We start from the raw sequence: 24,346 nt of genomic DNA, 5'->3' as shown, positions 1-24,346 counted from the left end.
ATCACATAATCTGAGAAGCTAAGAAGCGAATATAGGGCATATAATATCAACGTCTAGTGACAGACATACGGACAGGACATATTAGCTATGTCTGGTCCAATGAAACGGGAGCACTGCTCCACAAGATGCATACAAGCGGCACGCTGCAGCGCGCCATGATCCTCATCTAGTAAGGAATCTGTTGGTGGAAGTAGTCCATCATGAACTTAACCTGGTCGTGGTGAGCAATGGGGACATTGCCGAAGTAGTTACCCAGCTCCATGACGATCTGGGTGCCGTTGGGGCTGTTGGGGGCCCAGTTGGGCAGGCTGCCCTTGCCAGTGTAAGAGCCACCCTGGTTAGGGTTGAGGGTCTTGGCGAAGTTGGCCCAGTAGGCGGACATCTTCGCACCGATCTCGTAGTCAACATCGGTGAAGGGGTAGGTGTCGGCGTTGGCGTAGAGAGCGTTCAGGGCGTACATGATCTCAGATTGGTGGAAGGCACCCTGGTCCTGGCCTGGGGGAGCGTGGGTCCAGTAGTAGGTGTAGAAGTCGGATTCGGCGGCCTTGTACCAGTCGGTGGCGTAGGCCCAGGAGCCAATGAGGGAGGCGTCACGGGCGGCAGCGTTCCAGGAACGGTCAGCGGTGGTCTCGTTGTTGTCGGTGGGGTAGAGCTTGATGTAGCGGTCGAAGAGGTCGCCATACTTTAGGGAAGTGTAGTTGAGGTATTCGTGGACGGTGTAGTCGGTGGTGGTAGAGGCGCCGGACTCGTCCTTGGTGTTACCGGTGATGACGGGGACGTCGTTGGCAGGGCCGTTGATGAGGGTCTCGAGGTAGGTGGAGGGAAGGACGTAGTCGTCCAGGACGGGCTTGAAGATCAGGGGGTAGCCTGCGGAGAGAGCAGTAACCCACCAGATCCAGGTGCCGTTGACACGATCCTGGGAGCCGTCGAGGAGATCCTCCATGGAGAGCTCACGCAGCTCGGCGACGGTGGAGACATTGTGCTCGCTCATGTAGGATTCACCGTGGGTAATGGCGGTAGACATGTTGACGTAGGAAGTGGCCAGACCGGCAAGCAGGGGGTCGTAGGGGTAGCGGATACCAGACTCGGAGATACCACCGTGGAAGTAACCGGAGAAGAGAGGACTGTTGACGGCGTGGTAGACCTGGGATGAACCGAAGGACTGACCAGCGACGATCACACGGTCAGGGTCACCACCGAAGTTGGCAATGTTCTTCTGAACCCACTTGAGAACCTCCAGTTGATCCAGGACACCATAGTTGCCAGAGGTGTTGTGGCCGGTGGCAGCAAGACCCTCAGCGTTGAGCTCGGGAAGGGCGAGGTAACCGAAGGCATCGTCACGGCGGTTAAAGGAGATGAGGATAACATCCTTCATGGCCATACCACCACCGTACCACCAGGCATTGTCACTGGTCTCGTCGGAACCCTGGTTCCAAACAATGACGGGGAGCTTGGCGTCGGCCGAGGCAGCGTTTGTCCAGATATTTAAGCTAAGACAGTCCTCGCTGATATAAGTCTCGTAGTTGCTGGGACACGCAGGGCCGAAAGAGGTGGCGTTCAAGGTCGTGTTCCAGGGCTCACGGGGCTGGGGAGGCTTCCAGCGGTTCTGGTAACCAGTGTCGGCAGCGAAGGGGATACCCAGGAAAGCGGTGACATTGGACTCGGTGGTACCGAAGTACTTCTCGAGAACAGTCTCGTTGGTGAAGTACTTGAAGCCCTTAACAGGACCGTAATTTGTCTGAATGACCTGATCCCAGAGCTGGGCCTGGGCGACAGCAGCACCCAGGGCCACAGCGGCGAGGCCCTTGGTAGCGAACGAGGGCATACCGTAAACTGCAAAGAAAATGGAAAGGAAGGATGGAGATGATGATGAAGGAAAAGAGAAGCAAACTGGGTGGCGATCGGCATATATATAGGTTCGATTCGAAGTGCCTCTGCGACAAGCGTGGCCAAGGATGGAAATTGAGACCCACCCGGAAGAAACAATGGAATGAGCTTAATGGATCTCAAGCAGTGGAATGATGCAAGCCCTGCCGTTCCGATAAACCCGAAGGTGGTTTGAGTGCGACATTGTGTAAAACCTCAACGGGATGAAGTTTATCCATGTGGAGACTTCGATTGACTACGCCAACCGATGACGACCGGACAGGAAAACTAGCATTGAAGAGACCGTTGAGAATTTGCGAGAAGAACATTCGTCTCAGATACATGAGGACGGTAGACATTCTGGGAGAGATGGCGGAGAACACTGCCAGTTCTGCAGGCCGAGGCCGAGGCCGAGGACGAGGGCAGCCAATCTTCCTTGTATAGTTTTCTCCGCACCCCTGCCGATCAGAGAGGGCTCGAGCTACAAACTACGTTTGATACTGCGACTACTATCGTGTAGTCTAGCTATAGTAGAAAGTTAAAGTCTCGGTAATTATTTTTACCTTGTATGCTTATGTGCATATTGTGATTCAGAAAGAGTATTGAAGATAGCAGCAGCACAGCACGGCCAACTCCCTGGCAATTGAATCCTGGCCTTGAAAACTTGCAGATTGCCGGGACTGAAGATTGATAGTGTAGAGACCCTCGGCCTGTTCGGCACCTACAACGTAGTTGGAATACTATTGTTAATTAAGACCCACGTTGGCCGCGCGTTTCAGTCTGGGGTGCTGCAGACTTCCTGGGTTTTGTTGAAAAAAAAAGAGGGTAAATGTGATGATGCAACCCCGCCGAATGATCGCCAGGAAGCCTACTGATAATGGCACATGCGGCCGAGGCTCCCCGCAAGAAGGAAAAGGGTTGGACAAACCCCGAAGTGGATCCGAGTGGATGCGAAGGATATCCCCGAGCTCCCGCGCGGAATCTCGCAAACTCCCCCCAAATCGGGTATGGCCCGGCCAATTCCGACAACAAAGTCTGGTTCATCTTCATCACAACGCTGTCTATCTATGGGGAAGAATTCGCTCAATTGACCTCCATCCCGGCCTATCTTGAGCATGGGCTTGTGTGTATACGCGTGTTCACTACGGTGGCCATCTAGTGTAGTTTCGCAAGCCTGTTGAGAGATTAAGGGTGCAATACGTCAAAATATCACGCTGGCTCGGACATAAGAACTTGTCAACTGCGCGAAGAACGGCTGTTACAAGTAGCCATGTCTGCGCGTGTCGGTTCACACCTCCCCATCGAGATCCACGCATGCCCACGTCACAATGTGAGTGACCTTAGGCTTGAGATCTCATCGGCTACTTGGCATAGACGAGAAGGGGCTTGAACCCCTCTTCGGCAGGCGTACTAACTACGGACCGCTGTTCTACGATCGAAATATATTCTCGAGTGCTGAATGACTTTTGAGCTACTATTTGAAATCAGTCTCCATCGCCACGAAATTGGACTTCGTATACTGCTGTGAACTAGTCCCGAGCTAATGTCGCTACGCAAGGAACATATTAGATAGCGCCTAGGGCTGAGGGATCTCTCATTTAATCAAAACATCATAGAGCCATGAAACAGAGGACTAGTTCTCGGCGAAAACAAAGTAATGCAAGGTACCGGCGAGCGGGACGTCCTCCCTGTCAGTTGTTGAGAGTGGAGCAGGCCCATTCGCGTAATCCATAAGATCATACGGCGAGAAGCTAAATGCCGCTTATTTGTCTATAGATAGTAGCTAAGTCACCTCTTAGCGCGAAAAAGGAATTATGCTTATATAAAAGTGTGCGTTTACCTTTAGGGTTGATCTGAAGGAAGAGCGCCAGTCCTTCGCCAGCGAAGTGTCATGAGCCAAGAACTGACTGAGGAATCTCAAAGATCTCACTCAGTTTCAATGTGTGAATTACCTTACCTTGACTGCCATTATCACTAGTTGTATAGGACAATAATAGCTTTGATACACGCTGTCATAAATGATTTGATATGTCTATATAATTTCCCACGTTGGGTTAGCCCTGCTTCCATTCTCAAGCATTCTAACTGACTGTCAACGCCGACCAAATCTCAAGATGTAAGCTGCTATCACTCACTTGAATTTAACGAAAAGATCAAGTAATTGATCGGTATATTTGGTAAGACAGAGATATAGTCCAGAGCCATTCAGACCTCGGTTTCCACACAATGGCCTGCAACTCCCCGGGAGGGGCGTCCTATTTGTTTGTATGAAACATTACCCTAGGCAACCCGAGATTGTCCAGATCCATGTACCTCTCCACTATACTACTAACGGAGTAACTAAGGGGATTCTCCACTCTGACCATTCCGACCCATTGTATGCAATTACTCATAGTCTTGCTGAGCACACCACACATTGATCACATGCTTCAAAACGTATTCCGCAGTCAGGAGCCCGCGTTGAATCCTTGTCTCGCATACCCCCACGCCAGTTGAATACCCGTGGTCGGCAGTCTTACCCTAATGTACTATTACGCTCTTGAAGACATACCAATAACCAAATACTATATCTTGATATAAAAGCTGTATCTACGAAGATTTGAGAGAGTTTACCTAGTCCCAGATGATATGTAGTAGATAAATCACTGCAGCACTATGACTAGGCTACAGTATTGCAATACTCATAGACTACAGGATGGGCAAATGGATGCTTTATGTACATAGCCAGTCAGGTAGGTCCATATTTCAGGCTGTTTGTGCCTCACTTTGGCTTGATTATTTGCGGCCTGTCTGCAGGGATAGTCAACTATGGTATGCCGCTGGATGTATAACAAGCATCTGCAAGGATGCGTCTCGTGATGTACTGGAAAGAGCGATTTTGCAGGAATGAGGGATAGAGCATGACAGAAAGTATCATTCTAGATCGCTACCCCCGAGGCTTGAGCTGAAACCGGCAGTTGTGTGAACTGGTCACCGTCAAGGCAGGTCAAAGTCATAGTAGTTGTCTGATGTGTCCGAAGTTCTCTCTCTGTCTTGGATAAAGAACACAACCATCTGATCCTTGTCTCACCGCTTCTTCTACCACATCACAAGTCAAGCAGAAAACCTCATCTCACATACAGCATTTTCGACTTCAAGTCACCATTTGCATGGTCACTGGAATCTTTACACCGGTGTAGATTAACAATCAAATCGATGCAAGCTTAAAATTTAGAGGCCATGATGGTCCAGAAGCGAGACGTACCCTATATGTCAATGCAGCAGTCCCAGAATATGAAAAAGCGCAAGCCAAATTGTCTTACAATTCAGAAGGTGAACTCACTGACACACGAGGCTACGATGGCTACGTCGGTAAAAAGAACTTTCAATTGCTTTCGAGAACGGACCCAAAATTGAAGGCGTTATACACAAAGGGAACGACTAAGACATATCTACCATTCGCAATGTATATGGGTAATCACTTTGTAATAATCCGGGTATGTACATTTGCTGACCTTAGTCAGTTGGCACAGCCTCTAACAGGAAGGACTCTTTTAAGGTTTTGTATGGAAGGCACAGAAATATGTGGCTATCTCGGAAGAGCAAGTTGACAAAGGTCTCCATTTTCTTTGATACAGCAATCCTCGGTAAAGGTTTTCTACCAGTTTTTCGAGGTTTCCCCCTTTAACTCATGTGAATGCAGACGTGACTATTCTCTGGTGCAACCTGATTTTATTGTATTGAATACCAAGCCTTTTATTTTATTCCAGTTCGTTTCTTCTGTTATTCACGATGAATATCTTATTTTTATTGGGTAGTGCACTTTTACTCGATTGTTTTACCAGTAGCTCTAATTGACTTGGGGCTATGCGGTCTAGTCAATGGTCTTCATGGGGGAGTAACAATATTGCGTTCAGTAGTCTTGTAGCCGTGGCCTCAAAATTTTCCATTAATAGTGATAATTTTGAAGTTGAGAAACGATCTGGCTGCTTGAAGGTGGGTTGACTGAGTGCGTTGTACTAGAATTCAGTAATGGTTTGGGCGTTCGGGGTGGGGAGAGGGAGCGAGCAGGGTGAAGATAAACCGGCATGAATGAGCACTAAGCTCCGAAAAACATAAAGAGCAAAAAAGACGTAAAAACATACAACAGAAGGGATTCGCTGGTGGTCACCCACCCAACTACTAACCTCCCGGCGTGTGGCTTAAGTACGGCTGAGCGGACGGGAAGCCCTGTTTTCCACACCCTGTGGTCGTATGTACTCATTCTTAGTTATATGCAAACTATGTGCTAGTTTGCGTGATCTTTGCTGCTTAATTTCTGTTGCCGGTTGACGATTTGGGTCGATTGTTCGACATCTTCATATGGACAAGCACTTCTCGGATCTGCCTTGCTTCATCGAGGATGGCGCGCAGACTGACCTTCGAAGAACGAGTATCCTCCATAGTATCCGTCCGGGAATGATCGAGGACCTCAGACAAGGCAACGGAACTGCTCCAGCTAAGAAGAATGCTCTTAATACCTCAGGAATCTTTCTCCTAGCATCTGATCAATTTTCTTCTAAACTTGGTTGACCGCTGGGGCCCAGAAAGACCTCTTCAACCGAATAAATCAGCGGCACTAAGGGCGCGATCATATGTGCCGCATAGACCGGGATGGTAGAATCCGGCGGCACCACCATCCTGCACGGAGAAAGAATCAGCGAGGAATGATCTCCTGAATTCATGTCCTTGTTGATCTTCATGACCATTTGATAAAACCTAGATAGGTCTGCGGAGAACAGTAGCTTCCCCAAGATTGCCGACAAGTCCTCCGCCACAGCAGGATTAAGGCAGGATATTACTAAAATTTCCCTCGCTAGCGACGGTTCTCTTCCTCTGCAAGCCATGAGACTGGATAAATCTATTCCTGCTGGGGACGCAACGGACCCACTTGATGAATTTCACAAGGTTCCTGAATATTTTGAGGTGCATATCTTGCTTGGCTCGAAAGTTCTGTTCATTTTGCGACCAGGACACGTTGACATCTATTCTATTGAAGTGGACCGCTGCTCAGCTCCTGTTTAGACAGTCATTAGGAATGGGCATCCCCACCCGGTAATTTGTGGCAAGGCTTTCGAAGGACATGGGCAGAGTGAGGTCACCGTTTGCGCTTCAAGACTCTAACCGAGGTAGTCCGTTTATATAACGCGTCCTCATAGTGTGTGATTGCTCACAATATAAAGACACCCTTAAAAGAGCGTACAAACAAAGCGGTCTCCGTGCCTTCATTAGGTTCTTTCTTTATTCTTCTATATCGTAGTCTCTGAGCAGTACATAGAGCGCATAATTCATCAACCTACACAGTTCGAAGTTTCCGTAAAATACACTCTCCTGGATAGAAGAGTAGTTATAACCAGCCTGCCATACAGTCCGGGCGAGTCATCCTTGTCTTTGGTCCTCCTGTCCATACTAATTCATCGTAAAGGGGCAGTGCTGGGCAAGGAAACGTGCTGAAAGGGTATTCAGCACGATCGAGTGAAGAGTGGCGCGAAACTGGGCGATCGACCTGCCAGTAAGACTTTCCGATAGAGAGACCCTATATACATAGAGTTGTATTAGTGATGGATATCAGTTCTGACGAATAAGTTGTTGAGGCCATATCTGGAACGCGGGGGAGATGCGGGATAAAGTATGGAAGGTGGTTCCGCTTGATATGACTATCAATTGTGCCCCACAAAACTATCTTTCTGTTTTCGCGGAACAAGCTGCCTTATTCATCTGTTTCCCCGCATTTTCGTATCCGACGCCCTGGAGGCTGTTCCAACGTAATCTATCGTTCTATAGGGTTGTGCCATGACTGGACTATGCCTAGGAGCGCGCCCGATAAATATTGGACAGCCAATTCTCAGATTCAACCATTCTGACTCTTGTGCTCTTATGACAAAATTCAGCCTGCCATGAAGAAACAATTAAGTCTTGATAATAGTCCGGAAGACATCCTATCAGCGGAGTCACAAGCTGGCGAGCTCTCCTTCTTGGAACCAATCCAGGATGATGCGGTATTCGGTGAAATTCGCGAAGGAGATACCAATTATCGTAACGTGAGCTCCTTCATAGTGTCTCCGAAAAGCTAGTCTGTACTAACGAAGTCCAGGTGAGCTGTATAGGAACCGTTGCCCTTATGTTGAAAGTGCAAATTGGCCTTGGCGTTCTCACGATACCCAGCTGTTTCGACATTCTTGGGATAATACCTGGAGTTATTGTTCTGCTTGCAATTGCAGCGACGACAACCTGGTCGAATTGGATGGTGGGCGTGTTCAAAATACGCCATCGTGAGGTCTATGGCATCGGCGATGTTGGAAAGATGCTCCTTGGGCGCGTTGGATACGAGCTGTTCGGCGGGGCTTATATGCTATGTGAGTGATTATGGTGCTTAATTCCATCTGGCTTGTGTCCTGACCTACTGCAAGACTATATCTTCACTGGTGGATCTGCCCTCTTGAGCATCTCGATCGCCTTTAATGCGCTCTCTGATCATGCAGCATGCACTGCCATTTTTGTGGCTGTTGCAGCCATCATTGGCTTTTCCTTCTCTAGTATCCAGACCCTTGCCCGTATAAGCTGGCTCGCCTGGATAGGTGTATCGTGCGTTATCATTGCAGGCAAGTGTATTTTTTCGGAAGCGGACTTGGATGTGGTCTAACCATTGCCTAGTATTCATTGTCACGATCGGTGTCGGGGTCCAGGGCCATGCACCAATGACTGCAGGTGTCATCCCAGAATCCGACTATAAGCTCTTTGGCAGCCCAAGCTTTGTTGAAGCCATGACTGCCGTGTCAACGATAACTCTAGCCTACGCCGGGGCCCCAGCATTCTTTAACGTCGTCTCCGAAATGCGTGATCCGCATCTCTTTACTAGATCCCTCACTATATGCCAAGTTATTGTCACGGCAATCTACATAGTGGTCGGAACAGTTGTATACTACTACTGTGGTTCCCATGTAGCCTCACCAGCTCTTGGCTCTGCTGGACCCTTGCTCAAGAAGATTAGTTATGGTTTTGCGCTACCGGGGTTGTGTGTTTCTGTGGTCCTATTTCTTCACGTGAGTCTTCGTTTCATTTTAGTCCATGATTGGATACCCATCTAAGGCTCCCAACCATATGCAGTTACCTTCCAAACACATTTTCATGCGCATTCTCCGGGGTTCTAGACACCTTACTGCGCCGACTCCAACGCATTGGATCACCTGGATAGGCTGTACTTTCAGTATAACTACAATCGCGTACATCGTCGCCAGCAGCATTCCCGTATTCAGTGATCTTGTATCACTTGTTGGTGCTCTTCTGGCCACATCATTATGTTTCCAGCCTATGGGGTTTATGTGGCTGTACGATAACTGGGGACCCGGCAAGGCAGAAAAGTCCATGAAGTGGTGTTTATGTGTGGCTTGGTGTGTGTTTATAATCCTAACTGGGGTCTTCTTGACGATCGGGGGCACTTATGCTTCGGTAGTGAGCATTATAAAGTCTTACCAGGAGACCGGAGGATCCTCTGCTTGGTCTTGTGCCGATAATGATAACTAAGTGGTGTTCAGTCTTTATGGGTATATGCAATTGTTGAGTTGAGTATTGAGAGGAATTTCTATAGCATAGGCTGTTACATTGGGTGGTGTTCATGCTCTGCTTCACCCTTGTTCACGATCTGTAACACGTGAAATGACTTGTGGGCATCTCAGTATCCCAATTACGTCCCATACCCTAGAACACCACTTAGTCTGATATGTAAAGCCCAGGGTAAACGCAGCCTCCGGATTATACTCCAGCCTTCGGCAGTGGAGGAATGCGAGCTGCAGCAAGACTTGCCGGCTTGGAAACTCCCGCGGAGCCACTTGCCGTTTCCGCTGGGGATATCAACCACCCTTGATAAGATAAGGTTCAGCGTTCCATAATATCCTGTGTAATCGCTGGATTAGATATGAAGACTGATACGAGGCAGTAAACTTATCATCAGTGTAGAGCGACCAATGTGATCTTGCTTTCGGTAGCAATATGTGGATCTTCGATCCCGTTGCCTCCGCCGTGGTCTACCGTGGTGATGGCAGGGTGAAACATAGGTTAGTAACAGGAAAAAAAGAGCATATATTCCTTTTCAAAATTACTCCCAGCACATACGACCATAGGGTGTGGAAAACAGGGCTTCCCGTCCGCTCAGCCGTACTTAAGCCACACGCCGGGAGGTTAGTAGTTGGGTGGGTGACCACCAGCGAATCCCTTCTGTTGTATGTTTTTGCATTAAATTTTTGAAATCTTTCATTCCTATGTGCACTGATAAAATATACTAAGGAACAAACCATTTGCATTCCGGCCATGTGAAGTATGCGCCAGGCATAAATTACAAAGCCAAAGAAAGTAAAGACTGACGCCGGGCAGTGATATCACGTGTTGACATGCATCCATAACAAACCATTGACTGACCTTGTGCCTCATAAGCGAGTGGGCTCAAAATATGGCCCAGATCGCTGGACTGACGCTTCGCTGAGTTGATCAATCTTCATAACACCCTCTAGGAGTTGTAGGGCCATTGCAAAACCTGCACCTCGTCCAATGTCTTGAAGACGGCGGATGACCCACTTTCTGGATTTGCGTTTGGTGACAGGAGACTTTCCGACCATATAGAGGGTCCAGATCAAAGAATAACCGCCTGGCACGCTGGCAGTTGACGTTAGGTTATAAGAGACATGTTGCCCAGATATGAGCGATACATAACCTAGCATCTGTGGAACGGTAGCCAGCATATCCTCCCCAAGACTTGTCATAATTTGTACTGTCTCTTGATACTTCGCTTCCAGGGTCATTCGCACCGCTGAAGGGAGTTCGGTGGCCAAAACCTTCGTCAAAATGGAATATAAAATCTCGGAGACGATCATCCGGATGCATCGTGCATTGTTCCAGACTCGTATCGCCCAGGTAGATTGGTAGACGTCAAATCGCCCCTCGTGAAAGACTTCGGGGTCTGCTGTTGGCTCATAGATTGTTGTATATGGGTCTGCAAGGCTGATAATTTCAAAGACACGCCTAAACTCTTCCTGGAGGATGATCGCCTCTTCCAGCTTTTCCGACCACGAGACTTTCGATTTGTTTTGTGTGACGCTGTAGAGGAGGTTTACACACTTGGTAGCTGATACTCCGAGGAGCCAGAATGGACTATAAGCATCGGCGTGCTTGGACGCCTCTCCCTGCAGCGCCAGCAAGTCCTCCGGAAACGGTTGATTGCCGTGTAGACAAGTGATCACCGTATCTGCGCGTACTTGGTTGAACATGAGTGTTGCGGCTGTACTAGTAAATTGGCTCTTGCCGCGGAGAACCACCAATGCAGCAGCTCCTCGGACATGTCGCACCCACGACTGGAAATTGGTGACGTGCTCAAATACCCCTAGCGAGATGACAGACATCAGGGTACTGTCTTTGACTGAATCATCAGGTGACGCCAATGCCGTGTTGACATTCGCAATCGCCTCGGAGTATTTGATGCGTGCGTGCCGAGCCAGCTCGGGTTGTTGATTGGAATTGGCCAGTGCCACGAGGCCCACCGCCGCCATGCTGGTCACCAGTGTGTAATGCTCCGCCTCGGCATTGTAGACCGCGGGGATATAGTTGAAAAATCCGCGCGAGGGAGTTTGGTTGTTAATGACAAAGTTGTGAAGGAAATAGTTGACACCGATCTCATCTAGACTGGGCCCTAAGCCAGGGGTGGGTGGTGAAGGGGTGCGGCTTGAGGTTGTCGAGCCATTGCGTTTTGCTCGTTTCTCTTTAGATCGCTTGATGGTCTTGTCGGTCTGGTCGCGAAAAACAAGTTCCCATTCATCGCGATAGCCCGGACATTTTTCTCGCATGCGGATGCATTGTCCACAGTGGGGTATCTGCTGGTCGCACTGAACCGAGATCGGCCCCTGTCAGCATTTATTTGGCCGCGAAAGATGAAAAAGAAAAGTAGCAAAGAACAGGAACACCCACGCGTCGCTTCACAGCCCGACAGTTTCCACAATTGCGGGAGGCTCTTGGGCGAGGCGCTTTTCCCGATGCCATCTCTCGCTGCCTGCGCCGTAAGGATACGTTGACAAGGGGTCAAGAGGGGAAAACCCCGAGGATTGTGATGAAGTTAAAGAACCTCCTCCCCGGGTTGAGGCTGACTAACTAACCGCGGGTAAAGGAGGCTTAAAGTCGGTTAAGCAGTTTTCGTTGAAGAGCTTAACCCTTGAACAAGCTCAGCTCTCCTCCTCTAGCCAGCCTTGTCTCGCCCCGCGCTGTGTGTCTATGCCTTGCCACGTGCACTACTACTCTTTGGGCAATCCTGAGCACAATCTGGCGACCCACGATGCAGTGACTCAGCCTCCTCCGATACCCAAACCGCCCCCACTTACTAGATTTTGACGACGGCATCTTGTTGTGGGCTTTGGGAGGAAAAGGCAGACGATCGTCACTGGGTTCACCGCATTGCCAGCCGTGGCGCCTTAGCGGCTTAAAGAAAGGGAGGAATGCGGGAAGACCCACGGCCAGTGAGGGCGCTTGACTCGTAGCTGGGGCGCAGCCATGGTTCCGGACTGGACTTTCTGCTTGTGTGAACCGAGTTTCAGCTGGAATTTCCACTTGACTTTATCTTCCCTTCCCGCTTGCGCTATACCTTATCCGGTAGTGTAGATGCTCGACCAACCAGGGTGACAGTTTCGTCGATTCTGATGTATAACAAACAATCTCTTCGACAAGGCTGTGTTCTTTAGGTTATGACGCTCCACAGCATCTTCAACAATATAAAGAGTGACAGAAATCATGTCTATCGGATTCCAGACAGAACTCACTTTCCTATCCACTCTCCTTCTTTTTGTCACTTCATCTCTAGCAGTACCACACCTTTTTATCATCTACTACCACAACTACAGCAACAATGGGCACTGTTACCTATCGTGATGGCATTGCTATTCTGCAACTCGTTGTCTTCCCCTTTATCCTCGGCGCTGCAATCTTCATATGGAGCCGGGCTGGCTTGAGGGTTGGAAGCAAGATCTGGCGATACCCTGTTACGCTCTCTCTCATTCGAATCGCCGGTAGTATCGCGTCGCTGCTGTCAATCAACCATGATTCCAAGAATGTCGAGATTGCCATAGCAGTATGCGAGTTGATTGGTCTCGCACCTCTGTTGTTGACCTATGTCGGAGTTCTCAGACAAATGTAAGTCCCCTCGGATAAGTCGCAGAGATACATATGACGCTAACATACTATCAGTGATATCAATCAAGTAGTGCCAGTCAAATGGCTCAACATTGTGTCTATCGTCGGTATCATTGGTCTCATCATCGGTATTGCGGGAGTCAGTACCGCTAGTGACGACGGAGGCAGCTACGAGCCAAGCAACACCGTCAAAGCATCCATGGCTATTTTTATCGCTCTATTTGTGGTCTATCATCTGCTCGCCGCTTTCATGTACCTCCAGATGGGTCACCTGAAGGCCTTCCAGAAGAAGTTGTTCCTCGCCATCATCCTCTCCACGCCTTTCATCCTGGTCCGCGTTGTCTACGCAGCAATTGGCGACTTCACCACTATCGAGCGGTTCTCCATTATCAGCACTAATGGAAGTCCCACCATCTACTTGGTCATGGATGTGCTGGAAGAGATTGTTGCCATGGCCATCACAATGTTCTTGGGTATGTCGGCTGTGCTTGAGCCTGACTTTGTGCGCCTGACCCCGGCCCAGTTGGACTCTGAGCCGAAGACTGAGGTCGCGTAATGTGTCGAGTTCTGCAGTGAGCTGCGGCGATTCTTTTGTTCTGAGCATGGTTACGCACGTGTGCATTTTCTTTACCTATTTTATTATTTTTATTGCAGCGCGAAAGTGATACCTGTTGTTTTTTTTTATGTGTTGGCAGAGGATATTTTGGTGAATCTACAAATATATAAGATGGGATACAAATATAATCATATTTAAGCTATATCATAAGATGCTACATCCATAATATTCTCTATCTTGTCTTTTGTACCGTTGAGATAGAGGTAGGTATGATACCAACCATTGTTATTTATGAACCAAAAAGGTAGGGCCGTGCTCAGAGTTATCCGAACAGGCCAATAGTAGATGCAGTAAACTACCCGAACAGGCCAATCAAAGTTGGAATTAGGGAATGAACTACTACGTGTTCTATCATTCTATGGTTCTGGAAATCCTATTTCTAAGGCTGCGTCGCGTCTGACCACCAGCTCCACCATCCGTGCACAGTTTCAGCATCATCTTTAATTTTTGTGGCAGGCCCCTACTTACTCCCGCATCGGGTTACGGCCGCATAATCATTGCCTAAGATGCAGAATGTATCATTGTTAGCCAAATTCTCACCGTAAACATGACTGGCGACATCCTCCCCAGATCGAAGCATGGGAAAACGTGGGTTTTGGCCCCCACGTCAGGCTATTACGCCCCATGCTTTTGCAATAAAAGATTAGCTGCTTTAGAGTCCATCATTTTACCAGCTCTACTTCTTTGAATTACAATTTGTTCAACTACTGGGAGTTGGATGTATGTTCCAGGCGCACTGTTGAGGATTCGGGATAATTTGACTGACTGGCATGTATAGTTACAATGGGTGCATACAACTAGAAGAGAGGAAACGAATCTTTTATGTCACAGAGCTCAAGCGCTTAGCAGCTTCATCTAATCGTCAGAAACAGGAAGATGTGATCGGCTATACAAAGCTTGCCGAGGGAGGCTTCAATAGGACCTTCTTGATCACCATGCGGGACAAATTCAAATTTCTAGCCCGCATCTCATATCCAGTGACTCAGCCACGGTCACCGAATAACTAGTCGTTGCAAGCGAAGTGGCTACTGTGGAGTATCTCCGTTCGCATGGGATACCCGTTCCAGAGGTCTATGTCATTTCCGCTAGTGCTGACAATCCCGCGGGAACGGAGCACATTTTTATGGAGCTTGTTAGGGGGCGGAGCCTGGGCGATGCATGGTTCAATTATCGCCAGAACAGAGAACGAAACTCATCACTGAAATTGTGGGAATCAAGTCACGACTATTTGCCTTGCATTTCTAGCAAGTGGGAGTTTCTATTATTGCTTTAACGCGCCCGACAGTAGTAATGTGATTATTACAAACTCGTTGCCGACTACAAAAGGGCGATGCTGCATTGACCCGACACGTCGCTCAGACTAGGGTACGACAGAAGAGTTAATCTACCGGTGGAGCGTGGACCACGTGAATATTGCTGCCACGAGCAATCAGGATTGACTTGAGATCAGTAGCCAAGACTTTGCAGACCCAGACTGCCTCTCAGCTCTAGAGCATTGCGGGCGCTAAGAAAGAGATCGCATACCTTTCCAGATTTGGAAAACCCTTCTCAATCCTTCCGGCGCCTTCGGAGGGAGACTTACAATTTTACGGTGCTATCACATCTCGTCCACATTACAAGTTTCAAGTAGTATCTTCAAACTACTACCAGTATCCTTCCTAAAGTCCCAGGCCTTCATCGCTCAGTCTTCCGACCCCGCGATCTTCACCGAACAACATCACTGTCTCTGTTTGATTGGACCTTGAAGGATTGAATAACTGGCAGCACAGCATAAGACTCCCCATTCTCCTACAATGAGACATCGAAAACAGCCTACAGAGCTACGGCGATGATGTGTCCGAGTCTCTTTAGGAGCCCACCCTACCCAGCAACCTCAATGAGCTAGGATCAGAAGAACAGGACCAACAGGCTAAATCATTCCACAGGCATCAGCCTCACTACCACTATATCAAGAAGACTTCAGGGATAAATCCAAAACACTACGATGCGCTGAGGTATTTATTAGTAGATTGAGACGCCTCTTCCATTACGCCAGTAATCCATGGGATGGTGATAACTTGCCTCTCAAATCAAGCCTCTTTGACTGGTCGCGCAAGTCAGTTGACATCAATGGCAGCATTGCACACCCTTGTACACTTGTATATTCACAAAATGAGTCGAAACAATGTCCGAGGTTGACAAGCGCACAAGGTGTAGAAGAGCAGATGAAAATGGGCCAGGATTTTATTGGAGTAGGGAGTGAGGGATGGGCTCCTAGTAATCAAATCGAGGAAAAAATTAAAGTATGAGAACAAGCATTAAAGAAGGCTGCTCTGGAGGCAGATGAATCAGAAGACCAGAGAGCGATGGTCGAGGTGAATTGACTCTTGATGACTTCTGTGAGTATGGCTACACGTGAACAGTTGCACTGTATCATGCACTTATTTTCTAGTTATAATTTCCCATTTCAACATTAAGGCAATCTGCAACGACAAGACCTATCTCTATTACTACCAATTCACACCCTCATTCCCCGACTGAATAAACCTCAAAATGGCATCAAATCCCTCTGGCGCCTTAATCCAATGTCCATCCCCTTCTGCCCCAACATACTCCAACCACTCGACCTCCACCTCCGCCCGCTTCACAATCCCAGCCACCTGCCTCCCCAACTCCACAGAAACCATCGGATCATCCGTCCCATGGCCCAAAAGCACCGGCGTATTCAAAAACCTCATATCCTCACCCGCAGAAACACCCACAACCTCCGAACAAAACTCTACCAGCCGTCTCCCCCGATCCAAATCCCCATCCTCAAACCTCTCCGCAAACGGCATCCATCCACAGAAGCCCAAGACTCCTCCCAATCTCCCCTTCACCTTGCTACTCGCGCAAAACCAACTCCACAATGCAGTTGCCATGCCTTGGCTAATCCCACCTAGATACACATGTGTGGTCTTACCATTAAGAAGCTCGATTTCCTTTCCCAGGACATCAAGAACATGAGAGACAGATTCCCGCAATCCAGGAACTTGCGACTCCTGGCGCTCAGTGATATCATCTAGAGAATACGCATCGAACCAGGCACATAGCTCCTCCTGGAAGCGATCGTCCCAGCGGTCTTTGGAGGTGGGAAATACCCAGCGCCAGGTTGGGAGATGAGAGGGAAGATTTTGACCCGCCGATGTCGAAGAGGAAAACAGTTCCTCGGCGAATTCGGGCCCGTTGCTGCCGCGGCCGTGAAGGAGGATGGCTGTGTGGGTGTGAGGGTCTTGGGGGAGGTGGATGTGTGGTTCTGGGAAGTTTATATTCATAATGTAGGTTTTTAGTTGGAAACGGATGTTATGTTATTGATGAGAGTTGAGATGAGTGGTGTGGAAGACATGAAGAAAGGACGTGCGGGGTCTGGCGGGAAGAAGTGGTTCATTCTCACCTCCACTAGTTAGTTGCTCCGTAGATCAATTTCAAACCTAGAATCAGTCTGTACCGAGATATCTCGCAACGGCCGTATGGTTCAACGCTTGTGATATGCACTGTGTCCGTGCAATGACCTGATGCACTGCGAGACATGTTTTTTCAAAGAATCAAAGAGTGTGATAATAGTCTGAGTAGTCTGGGCTTAGAGATGTCTAGAATGAATAAAATGCTTGAAATAGAATACAATAAAATTAACTTAAATACATTCAATTCAAATTCACTCTGAACGTGATTTCCATTTAGATCCGATTCACATTCGACTCAATTCATGTTTTCTGAGCCAACCCAGCCTGCCAACTGGATGAGCATCTTCCTCATGTCCTCACCCCCTTGAAAACAGGAAACCTATGCTGCGTCTTTCATTTTTGTTCGATGATGTCTCCGTTAGTCAAATTCATCCTACGGGGGAAGACTTGTGATAGATATAATTGACAATGCCTCATAGAACAAACAATATGAACAGTCGTCTAACGGTGGTCATATATAGGGCTGAGACCGACGAGCCTTGCCACTGGGCCATTGGATAAAAGATGCTAACGCAAAGTCTAATATTCTGCAGGTTGGGCTCAACAAAGACGGCTACTGTGTAGAAGAGCCCATCCTCAGAGATCCTCTACTATCGAAACGCCTCAAACACGTAGTGTACTGCGGGACCATCCCTTCAGGTGAACAAGACCTGGCTTTGTCAATAATTCAAAATCACCCTTTCGATAATGAAAGTGCCACCTGGAACTGCCAGGCATGGATCATGGAAGCCTTAGAGGGGATGGAGCAGTCGGGACTACTGCACATTGCCCCGGGTCAAAAGCGACCCTAAAATCGATGCGCCAGAAAGTTTAATCAAACTCCATTGAAACATGTGCATCTTGCCGATGGATTACTTCCGTCTAGAAATGCTGCTGTTGGTTTTTCTGCACTTCTTCCTAAATGAAACCGAGAGTTAAGCCAAGCATAAATGTAGATGATAGAAGCCAATATCTTCCCGCTCCGCCCTGATTATATCATTTAAGTTCATTACCGTGTGCGCATACCATTACCAGTTTTCCGAATGCCATTGGCGGGTCATCGACACCATTTATCTAACATCAGGTCGACTGCATGCTCCTTAGGCCAAACCCCGATCGTTGTTTGCAAGTACTCCCACCAATCCTCACAATCGCACCCTGGAAAGACTGTGTTCAATGCTTTAGGTGCTCCCAGTACTCTGAATAACAACACACGTTTCCCGATCTATTATACCTTTAATTGTTACTCGTTCCGACGGCACGTCGTCTGTACCGGTCAAGGCTTCAGATGTCTGTAGACACTGTCCGTCGACTTCGTTGGGGCTAGATGAGTAAGGGGTGACAGTAACCATGATTTTCGAGGATGAAGATCTGCATGGGTCATCACTAGTCTGTGCCCAGTTGTCATATATGATCGAATCATTACAATATGGCTCGTTTCAGTACGCCGAGGATTAAATGACTGGCATCTAGCTGCTCTCGGACCGACGCTTTCTGGTAGGGGCTCAACGTCATCCAAATTGAACCCAGCAGTTGTCCCGGCATGCGGGACATGAAGACGAAGTTCCGAGTAGTGCCGGTTTGTTGCAACACACCGTGAGTATCCGGTATAGAAACTCGCAAATTTTGGCCTTTTATGTCTTCCACCATTGCTAGACGATCCACATCGATGTAGTTGCCGAGTTTCATAGCCCGGTTTGGGATAAGGCCTAGTACTGCGGTCGATCCAAAATGCCATAGTATGTCACAGTGTAAGATTAGATCCTTGGACCTCTGATCGTGCTCGGAATTTCGGAAGAGTCGCTAGCGCAAGTTGAGACTGACTGGGCTGCGCGAGTAACATCCATACTCAAAGGACGTATGACGACAACATCCGAAGGGATCAAAATTCCCTCTCTTACAGCCCCTGGAGGACCAGGCGGGGTTTCAGTGCTCTTCGTTGATTCAGCATCCACAGCCGAGTCTACAAAAGGTTGACGTAGACGGGGATAGGTTTTGAGCTTGAAATGTATCAATTCCTCCAAATTTGTAGAAAGGTTATTGTTGACTCTCACATTGAATTCGTGTAGAAGAAGCTTATTGACCTTAGCTGCAGCAGCCTTCTTGAAGGGGTACCTCGGACGCACGCCTGGCCGACCATGTTGATTGAAGCTTCGATAGATGATTCTGCGAAGCATACGCGAGGGTCCGGAGCGTGGGATGAGAGGTTAGATATACTTGCCGTGAGGGGGAACGCTAGTTATGCACTTCCCTAATAGAAGCAATCAAATCCTGTATTCACTATGAGCTCAGGCTAGTATTGGTTTCGCAGGGGTAGTAGTGACTACCGTCACGTTCCAACATCAGTGAATGCGGTTGAAAATGAAGTATATTAGTATCAGAGATATCTAGCTGAGTACATACGACCACAGGGTGTGGAAAACAGGGCTTCCCGTCCGCTCAGCCGTACTTAAGCCACACGCCGGGAGGTTAGTAGTTGGGTGGGTGACCACCAGCGAATCCCTTCTGTTGTATGTTTTTGTGTCTTCTTTTTATTCGGGTTAGGCCTACTCATCTCGCTGCTTTTTCTTGACCATCTCTTGGTGGCAGTATTTCGAAGAAGGCTCCTATCCAGGTCGCGTGACTGAATCGGTTGGACGGGCATATGGCGAACGCAATTACTTCCGCCGACGCTACTCCTGGCCAGAAGGTTTCTATCATTTTGAAAAGCACCGATGATGGGGATTTCCGATTAACTCGCTGTAGCCGCATGTCTGTTCAGTTTACATACTTCAACTTCCAAGTCCGCTCAAACACAGTTCAGCCAAAGAGACCATCGGTTTGCCTGGTGATGAATAGATATTGTGATCAGAAATAACACAATTGCTATCTGTCTTTTTTCTTCTCCTTTTCTTTTCTTTCCTTCTGAAGAATAGATCAAATTTCTTCCTTCCTTCCTTCCTTTCTTTCTTTTCATATTTTTCAATGGAAACCAATGTAACCATGCTAATCATCAATGATTTGTGTGTTGAACAGTCCAGCCATATCAAATCATATCTACGCAAAAGTGGCGAAGTATTCCAAACTCCGTTCAACTAAGTCCGAGATGCATCAAGCAGACATATTGCTTTTTCTGCCCCCAACAGACTTCAAAACCAATGCGGGCCACGTATCGCTGGTGAAGCCTTACACCGTGTCATCGGTCGATTCTATATCTATCTTGCACGCTTTGACTGGACAAAGAGCATTCAAAGACGTATATATTATGGGAAGGAGTTATAAAAATATACCATCATCTATGGCATAGTTGAGACGGAGAAGAAAGACGGAGAGTCTTGAAGGGTTATATGTTCCACTCGAGCAAACTTTGGAACTAGTGCGTCCGGCCCACAAATACTCGGCTAGATCGACTAATAATATCCAGAGTTTTGATGGTGAAATGGTCAAAAGATCGATAGTTCATCTCCAGCTGAGGCGGGCATAACCGTGGGGAGGGTGGGGTGTGTTTTCCTGACAGCTGACAGGCCCGTCCCAGTGCGGTCGAGGATCTTCGCGAAATCAAGTTACTAGAGACATTTTTAGGCCGAGAAATCATGCATGCTTGGTCTAGAAGGGCTGACCAACAAAACGGGTAAATAAATGCCCTCCATCCTGAATGTGAGTGTTTCATGGTATTAAACTCATCACAACAATTCAAGATGGCACAACATGATGATACTAGATCTCTTAGCCTGGACACCCCCAGAAATTTTGAACCCTTCACTTTGAGTTCTTTGGACCACATCGTCCCTCCCATCCATCTATTCACATACATTAGTTTCAAGCTCGACTCGCCCTCAGATGGCGTCCCCGTTCTCCGAAATGGCATCTCGCGTCTATTGCACGCCCTTCCCTTCCTGAGCGGGAACATAGTGACGATAGAAGAGCTTGACGGCAAGCAGAACTTGATGCAAGTCACACCGGCAGATGCATCAGCATGGCACCAGTCACCCATTCTTAAGGTCATTAATCATGCCGCTAAAACCTCCGCCGCGGAGAGCGATTATGTGCAACATGCTGATTTCGTCCCAATTCCTCTCCACCTGCACACCACCGATCCAAGCCCTGTAATGCGATTCCAGGCCAATGTGATGACAGATGGTCTAGTATTATGCGCGACTTTTGACCATCGGATGATGGATGGACTGGGGGGCATCGCTATTCTAGACTCTCTGGCTGCGTGCTGTCGAGGTGACTCGGCACTTACAGGTATGGCTGCGCAGCTTCAGAAAAAGCAGCAGCTTGCATCAATAAGGAGCCCGAAGCCATACAACATTTATGATAAATTTCAAGCTGGACCAAGGATTCCAGTAAGTCCAGTTAGTCGGAGATTCACCCTGTCTCCAGAAAAGATCAGCTCGCTCAAGGTAAAGTGCAACTCTATGTTCTCCACGGCTACTGGTCAAATATTGAAACCGAATTTGACGAACGTGGATATTATCACTGCACTTATTTGGATCTCCGTCACCAGAGCAAAGCAAGCGTCGTCACCAAATACACCCAAAGATACCCTTTCCACATTGTCTTGTCTCGTGGAACTTCGCTCTATCCTTCGCCCCAAGCAAGGCACCTATATAGGAAACGCAATGATGACCGCCCAATGTGTGCTGCCTACCCACTCCATTTCATGCAAAACCACAGACCCCATTGCAGACATCCCATTCATCCAGGAAGTTGCCTTACAAATCAGAAACGAGATCCGAAGTATCACGACCGAGCAAGCCACTCGCTACATCTCCCACATCAACACCTTGGACGATTGGAGCTCGTTTCAGGCTCAATGGGCCGAGCTATTCGTGAGCAGTATCCGCCATTTCGATGTGTATGGATTGAATTTTGGTTCTGTTTTGGGCGCAGTTGCGAATTTTGATCTGCCTGATCCGAGAATTAGTGGGATGTGTTGGGTTATGCCTGCAAGGCCGGTTTCTGCTGGAGCTAGGAAAATGCCATTGTGGGAATTGAGAGTTGTGTTGGAAGAACCAGTTATGGAGTGCTTAAAGAGAGAGCCGCTTTTTTGTTGGGCGTCTGATATTAGTCGGACGATTGGTGATTCGAAACTTTGATGGTTACAATTTAGGCTCTGTATCAATATATACTACCGCTTGGTTCGATTGAACACCAGACCAGGCGAAAGAGAACAATAGTAGTTTAGTTGTTTTTCCTTTTTTTTTTTTTTTTTTTTTTTGCCTTTTTCTTTCCGAGCAAATATCTGTCGCACTTTTGTCTAGTGGAACTTCTTTGCCTGAAGATTATCTATAGATAGCTATATTTCATACACTATAGTCATTGACTACTCTATTTTTAAAATCATACTTTCGCTGTGTCCGGATCCCCCGACGACCCCGTCTTTTTCTTGCACCACGGCTTCATTGACCGGAACTGGTGGGCTTGGCAGTCTGCCGATCCTGATAACCGGCTCTACCAGGTAAGCGGCTACACCACTTGAGTCTGAGCCCTCCATCGGCTGGGTCGCCGTCACCCTGGATTACAATCTGACTTCGTACGAGATCATTCCTGATGCGACCATCGAGCAGGTGATGGATACGGAGGGAATTTATTTGTGTTATACTTATAGTTTCGTGGCTGCCGCGGAGTGGGTTTTAGAGAGGACAGTACCTATAATAGTAGTAGATCTTTACTAAGGAGATCTTGGTTGGGTCCAAAACAGGAAATTATCCTGGAGCTAATGCATTAAACATATAGGTGACATCCAACAAAGTCAGATGGAAATCTGGCATAAGCAACCCCTTCAGTGCTATTCTGCCCGAGATCCCTCGTGATGAAACAGCTTCAGTGTTGTAAATAGGAGACTATTATAATTTTTAGAGACTGGTATTGAAACGTGAAGTAAACCCAGGAAGTCTGTATGAATCTGTTAGAGCGAGGAATGGCGAATCATTTTCACTTTCCAGTCTCTCTACTATAGGAAACATATGATGTTCTAATACGGCGAGGTAAATTCCTTGTTATATTAAGCAGCTGTCAGGTCTAGACACTGATCCCCGGAGACATTGGCTCGGTGTAGGGCGGTGGAGGATCTGCAGTTTTCATGAAGAGCTCATATCTGAGTTGGCGGAGATCTTGCTGTGCGGTCTCAAACGCCATTCGCGCATCTTCCACTTGGGCCTGCATATCATCTTCACGGGACTTTGCCTGTCTAACTTGCGCTGCCAGAACCTCTTCCGCACGCTTCACCTCGAGAACAGACTGCTGCATCATGCCCAAAAAGTCGGTGTGAAACAGAAAGGTACCAAAGACCAGCTCACCAACCCAATCGTGCTGAACAATGTTCATAGCCGGCAGTGCCTGTACTCTGGGATCCAATCGTCTGGCCTGCGCGACTAACATCTGCGTTTGAGTAACTTTCTGCTGCGCCCGGGACAGACAGTCCTGCTGCCGCCAATCGGCCAGGGTGCTTCCAAAACTCCACAGATCCCTTTCACAGTATCGCAGCGTTTCCGCCAAATTCAGCAGCACCTCCCGGAGTGTCAGCTGCGCTCGCGCCAGACACTGCGTCGCCTGCCGAAGATCACTCCATCGTTCGCGCCGTTGCCCATATTCGCGCCGCGCCTGCTTTGTTGTCTCCTCTTGCGCATCCTCCTCGGGGAACTCTTCCGTCCGTCCCTCAAAGATCCGCTTATAGATGGCATCCAGTTCGGCATGCAACCGTTCCCTTGTGGTGCATGCACGCCGGAGTTCCTTCTCTTGAGCGACCGCGTCCGCGACCTGCGCCTCCAGCATCTCCCGCTGCGCCTGCGCACGATTCTCCTTGGCTAGAGCGTCGTAGTAATCGCGCATCTCTTGGTCGGCTTTGGCCTCAAATTCCTCCCTCTTGCCCCTCGCTCGATAGAACAGGCGGCGTACTGTGCTGTCGCGGTACTTTTCGTGCAGCTCGCGGTTCCCTTTGGTGATCTTGTGTAGTTGCGACAACTGTCTATTGGTATTGGTCAGCTCGTTCCGGAGCTCGGCCAGGTAGCTTTCTTGCGACTGGAGAGACTCTGGACTGCTCTCTACACTAGCGAGTTCGGCTTGGATCTGGTCATGGCGCTCCTTGCTGGTTGCGATATGGCTGTATATTGACATGTTTGGACGGAGTAATTGGTGGGGGGATATTGCTATGTTACGAATCTGGGTGCTTCGCGGGTTACTTTCCCTGCGTATAATGTTGCTACTGCCAGTGTTATTGATAGCCGCTCTGAAA

At 48.3% G+C, this 24,346-nt stretch overlaps 7 protein-coding genes and 3 non-coding genes across 10 annotated transcripts; 5 read left to right on the top strand and 5 right to left on the bottom strand.

Moving 5' to 3' along the window:
- Nucleotides 1–166: 166 nt before the first annotated feature.
- AtWU_01657 (carboxylesterase/lipase family protein) lies at nt 167–1,825 on the bottom strand (the record flags this gene model as incomplete). The annotated part of the gene is made up of 1 exon (XM_035496771.1): nt 167–1,825. One exon carries the CDS (start codon nt 1,823–1,825, stop codon nt 167–169), a length of 1,659 nt encoding a protein of 552 aa, XP_035352664.1.
- Nucleotides 1,826–5,983: 4,158 nt separating this feature from the next.
- On the bottom strand, nt 5,984–6,099 carry AtWU_r16. The gene has a single exon (XR_004775195.1). It is a non-coding gene; the product is annotated as a 5S ribosomal RNA (ribosomal RNA).
- Nucleotides 6,100–7,781: 1,682 nt separating this feature from the next.
- On the top strand, nt 7,782–9,408 carry AtWU_01656 (amino acid transporter; the record flags this gene model as incomplete). Its single annotated transcript, XM_035496770.1, has 5 exons — nt 7,782–7,925; nt 7,979–8,240; nt 8,295–8,486; nt 8,539–8,927; nt 8,992–9,408. The coding sequence occupies 5 exons, from the start codon at nt 7,782–7,784 to the stop codon at nt 9,406–9,408; spliced, it is 1,404 nt and encodes a 467-aa protein (XP_035352663.1).
- Nucleotides 9,409–9,994: 586 nt separating this feature from the next.
- AtWU_r15 lies at nt 9,995–10,110 on the top strand. The gene has a single exon (XR_004775194.1). It is a non-coding gene; the product is annotated as a 5S ribosomal RNA (ribosomal RNA).
- Nucleotides 10,111–10,307: 197 nt separating this feature from the next.
- Nucleotides 10,308–11,910, bottom strand: AtWU_01655 (Zn(II)2Cys6 transcription factor; the record flags this gene model as incomplete). The annotated part of the gene is made up of 2 exons (XM_035496769.1): nt 10,308–11,756; nt 11,839–11,910. 2 exons carry the CDS (start codon nt 11,908–11,910, stop codon nt 10,308–10,310), a joined length of 1,521 nt encoding a protein of 506 aa, XP_035352662.1.
- Nucleotides 11,911–12,766: 856 nt separating this feature from the next.
- AtWU_01654 (phosphotransferase enzyme family protein) lies at nt 12,767–13,606 on the top strand (the record flags this gene model as incomplete). Its single annotated transcript, XM_035496768.1, has 2 exons — nt 12,767–13,050; nt 13,105–13,606. 2 exons carry the CDS (start codon nt 12,767–12,769, stop codon nt 13,604–13,606), a joined length of 786 nt encoding a protein of 261 aa, XP_035352661.1.
- Nucleotides 13,607–16,155: 2,549 nt separating this feature from the next.
- On the bottom strand, nt 16,156–16,959 carry AtWU_01653 (uncharacterized protein; the record flags this gene model as incomplete). The annotated part of the gene is made up of 1 exon (XM_035496767.1): nt 16,156–16,959. The coding sequence occupies one exon, from the start codon at nt 16,957–16,959 to the stop codon at nt 16,156–16,158; it is 804 nt and encodes a 267-aa protein (XP_035352660.1).
- Nucleotides 16,960–19,528: 2,569 nt separating this feature from the next.
- AtWU_r14 lies at nt 19,529–19,644 on the top strand. The gene has a single exon (XR_004775193.1). It is a non-coding gene; the product is annotated as a 5S ribosomal RNA (ribosomal RNA).
- A 1,160-nt stretch (nt 19,645–20,804) lies between these two features.
- Nucleotides 20,805–22,208, top strand: AtWU_01652 (fumigaclavine B O-acetyltransferase; the record flags this gene model as incomplete). The annotated part of the gene is made up of 1 exon (XM_035496766.1): nt 20,805–22,208. One exon carries the CDS (start codon nt 20,805–20,807, stop codon nt 22,206–22,208), a length of 1,404 nt encoding a protein of 467 aa, XP_035352659.1.
- A 925-nt stretch (nt 22,209–23,133) lies between these two features.
- AtWU_01651 (uncharacterized protein) lies at nt 23,134–24,228 on the bottom strand (the record flags this gene model as incomplete). The annotated part of the gene is made up of 1 exon (XM_035496765.1): nt 23,134–24,228. One exon carries the CDS (start codon nt 24,226–24,228, stop codon nt 23,134–23,136), a length of 1,095 nt encoding a protein of 364 aa, XP_035352658.1.
- Between the last annotated feature and the right edge of the window lie 118 nt (nt 24,229–24,346).

This window comes from Aspergillus tubingensis (assembly GCF_013340325.1).
Source record: "Aspergillus tubingensis WU-2223L DNA, scaffold_3, whole genome shotgun sequence".
Taxonomy (NCBI): Eukaryota; Fungi; Ascomycota; class Eurotiomycetes; order Eurotiales; family Aspergillaceae; genus Aspergillus; species Aspergillus tubingensis.
This window is presented reverse-complemented; position numbering and strand designations above follow the sequence as displayed.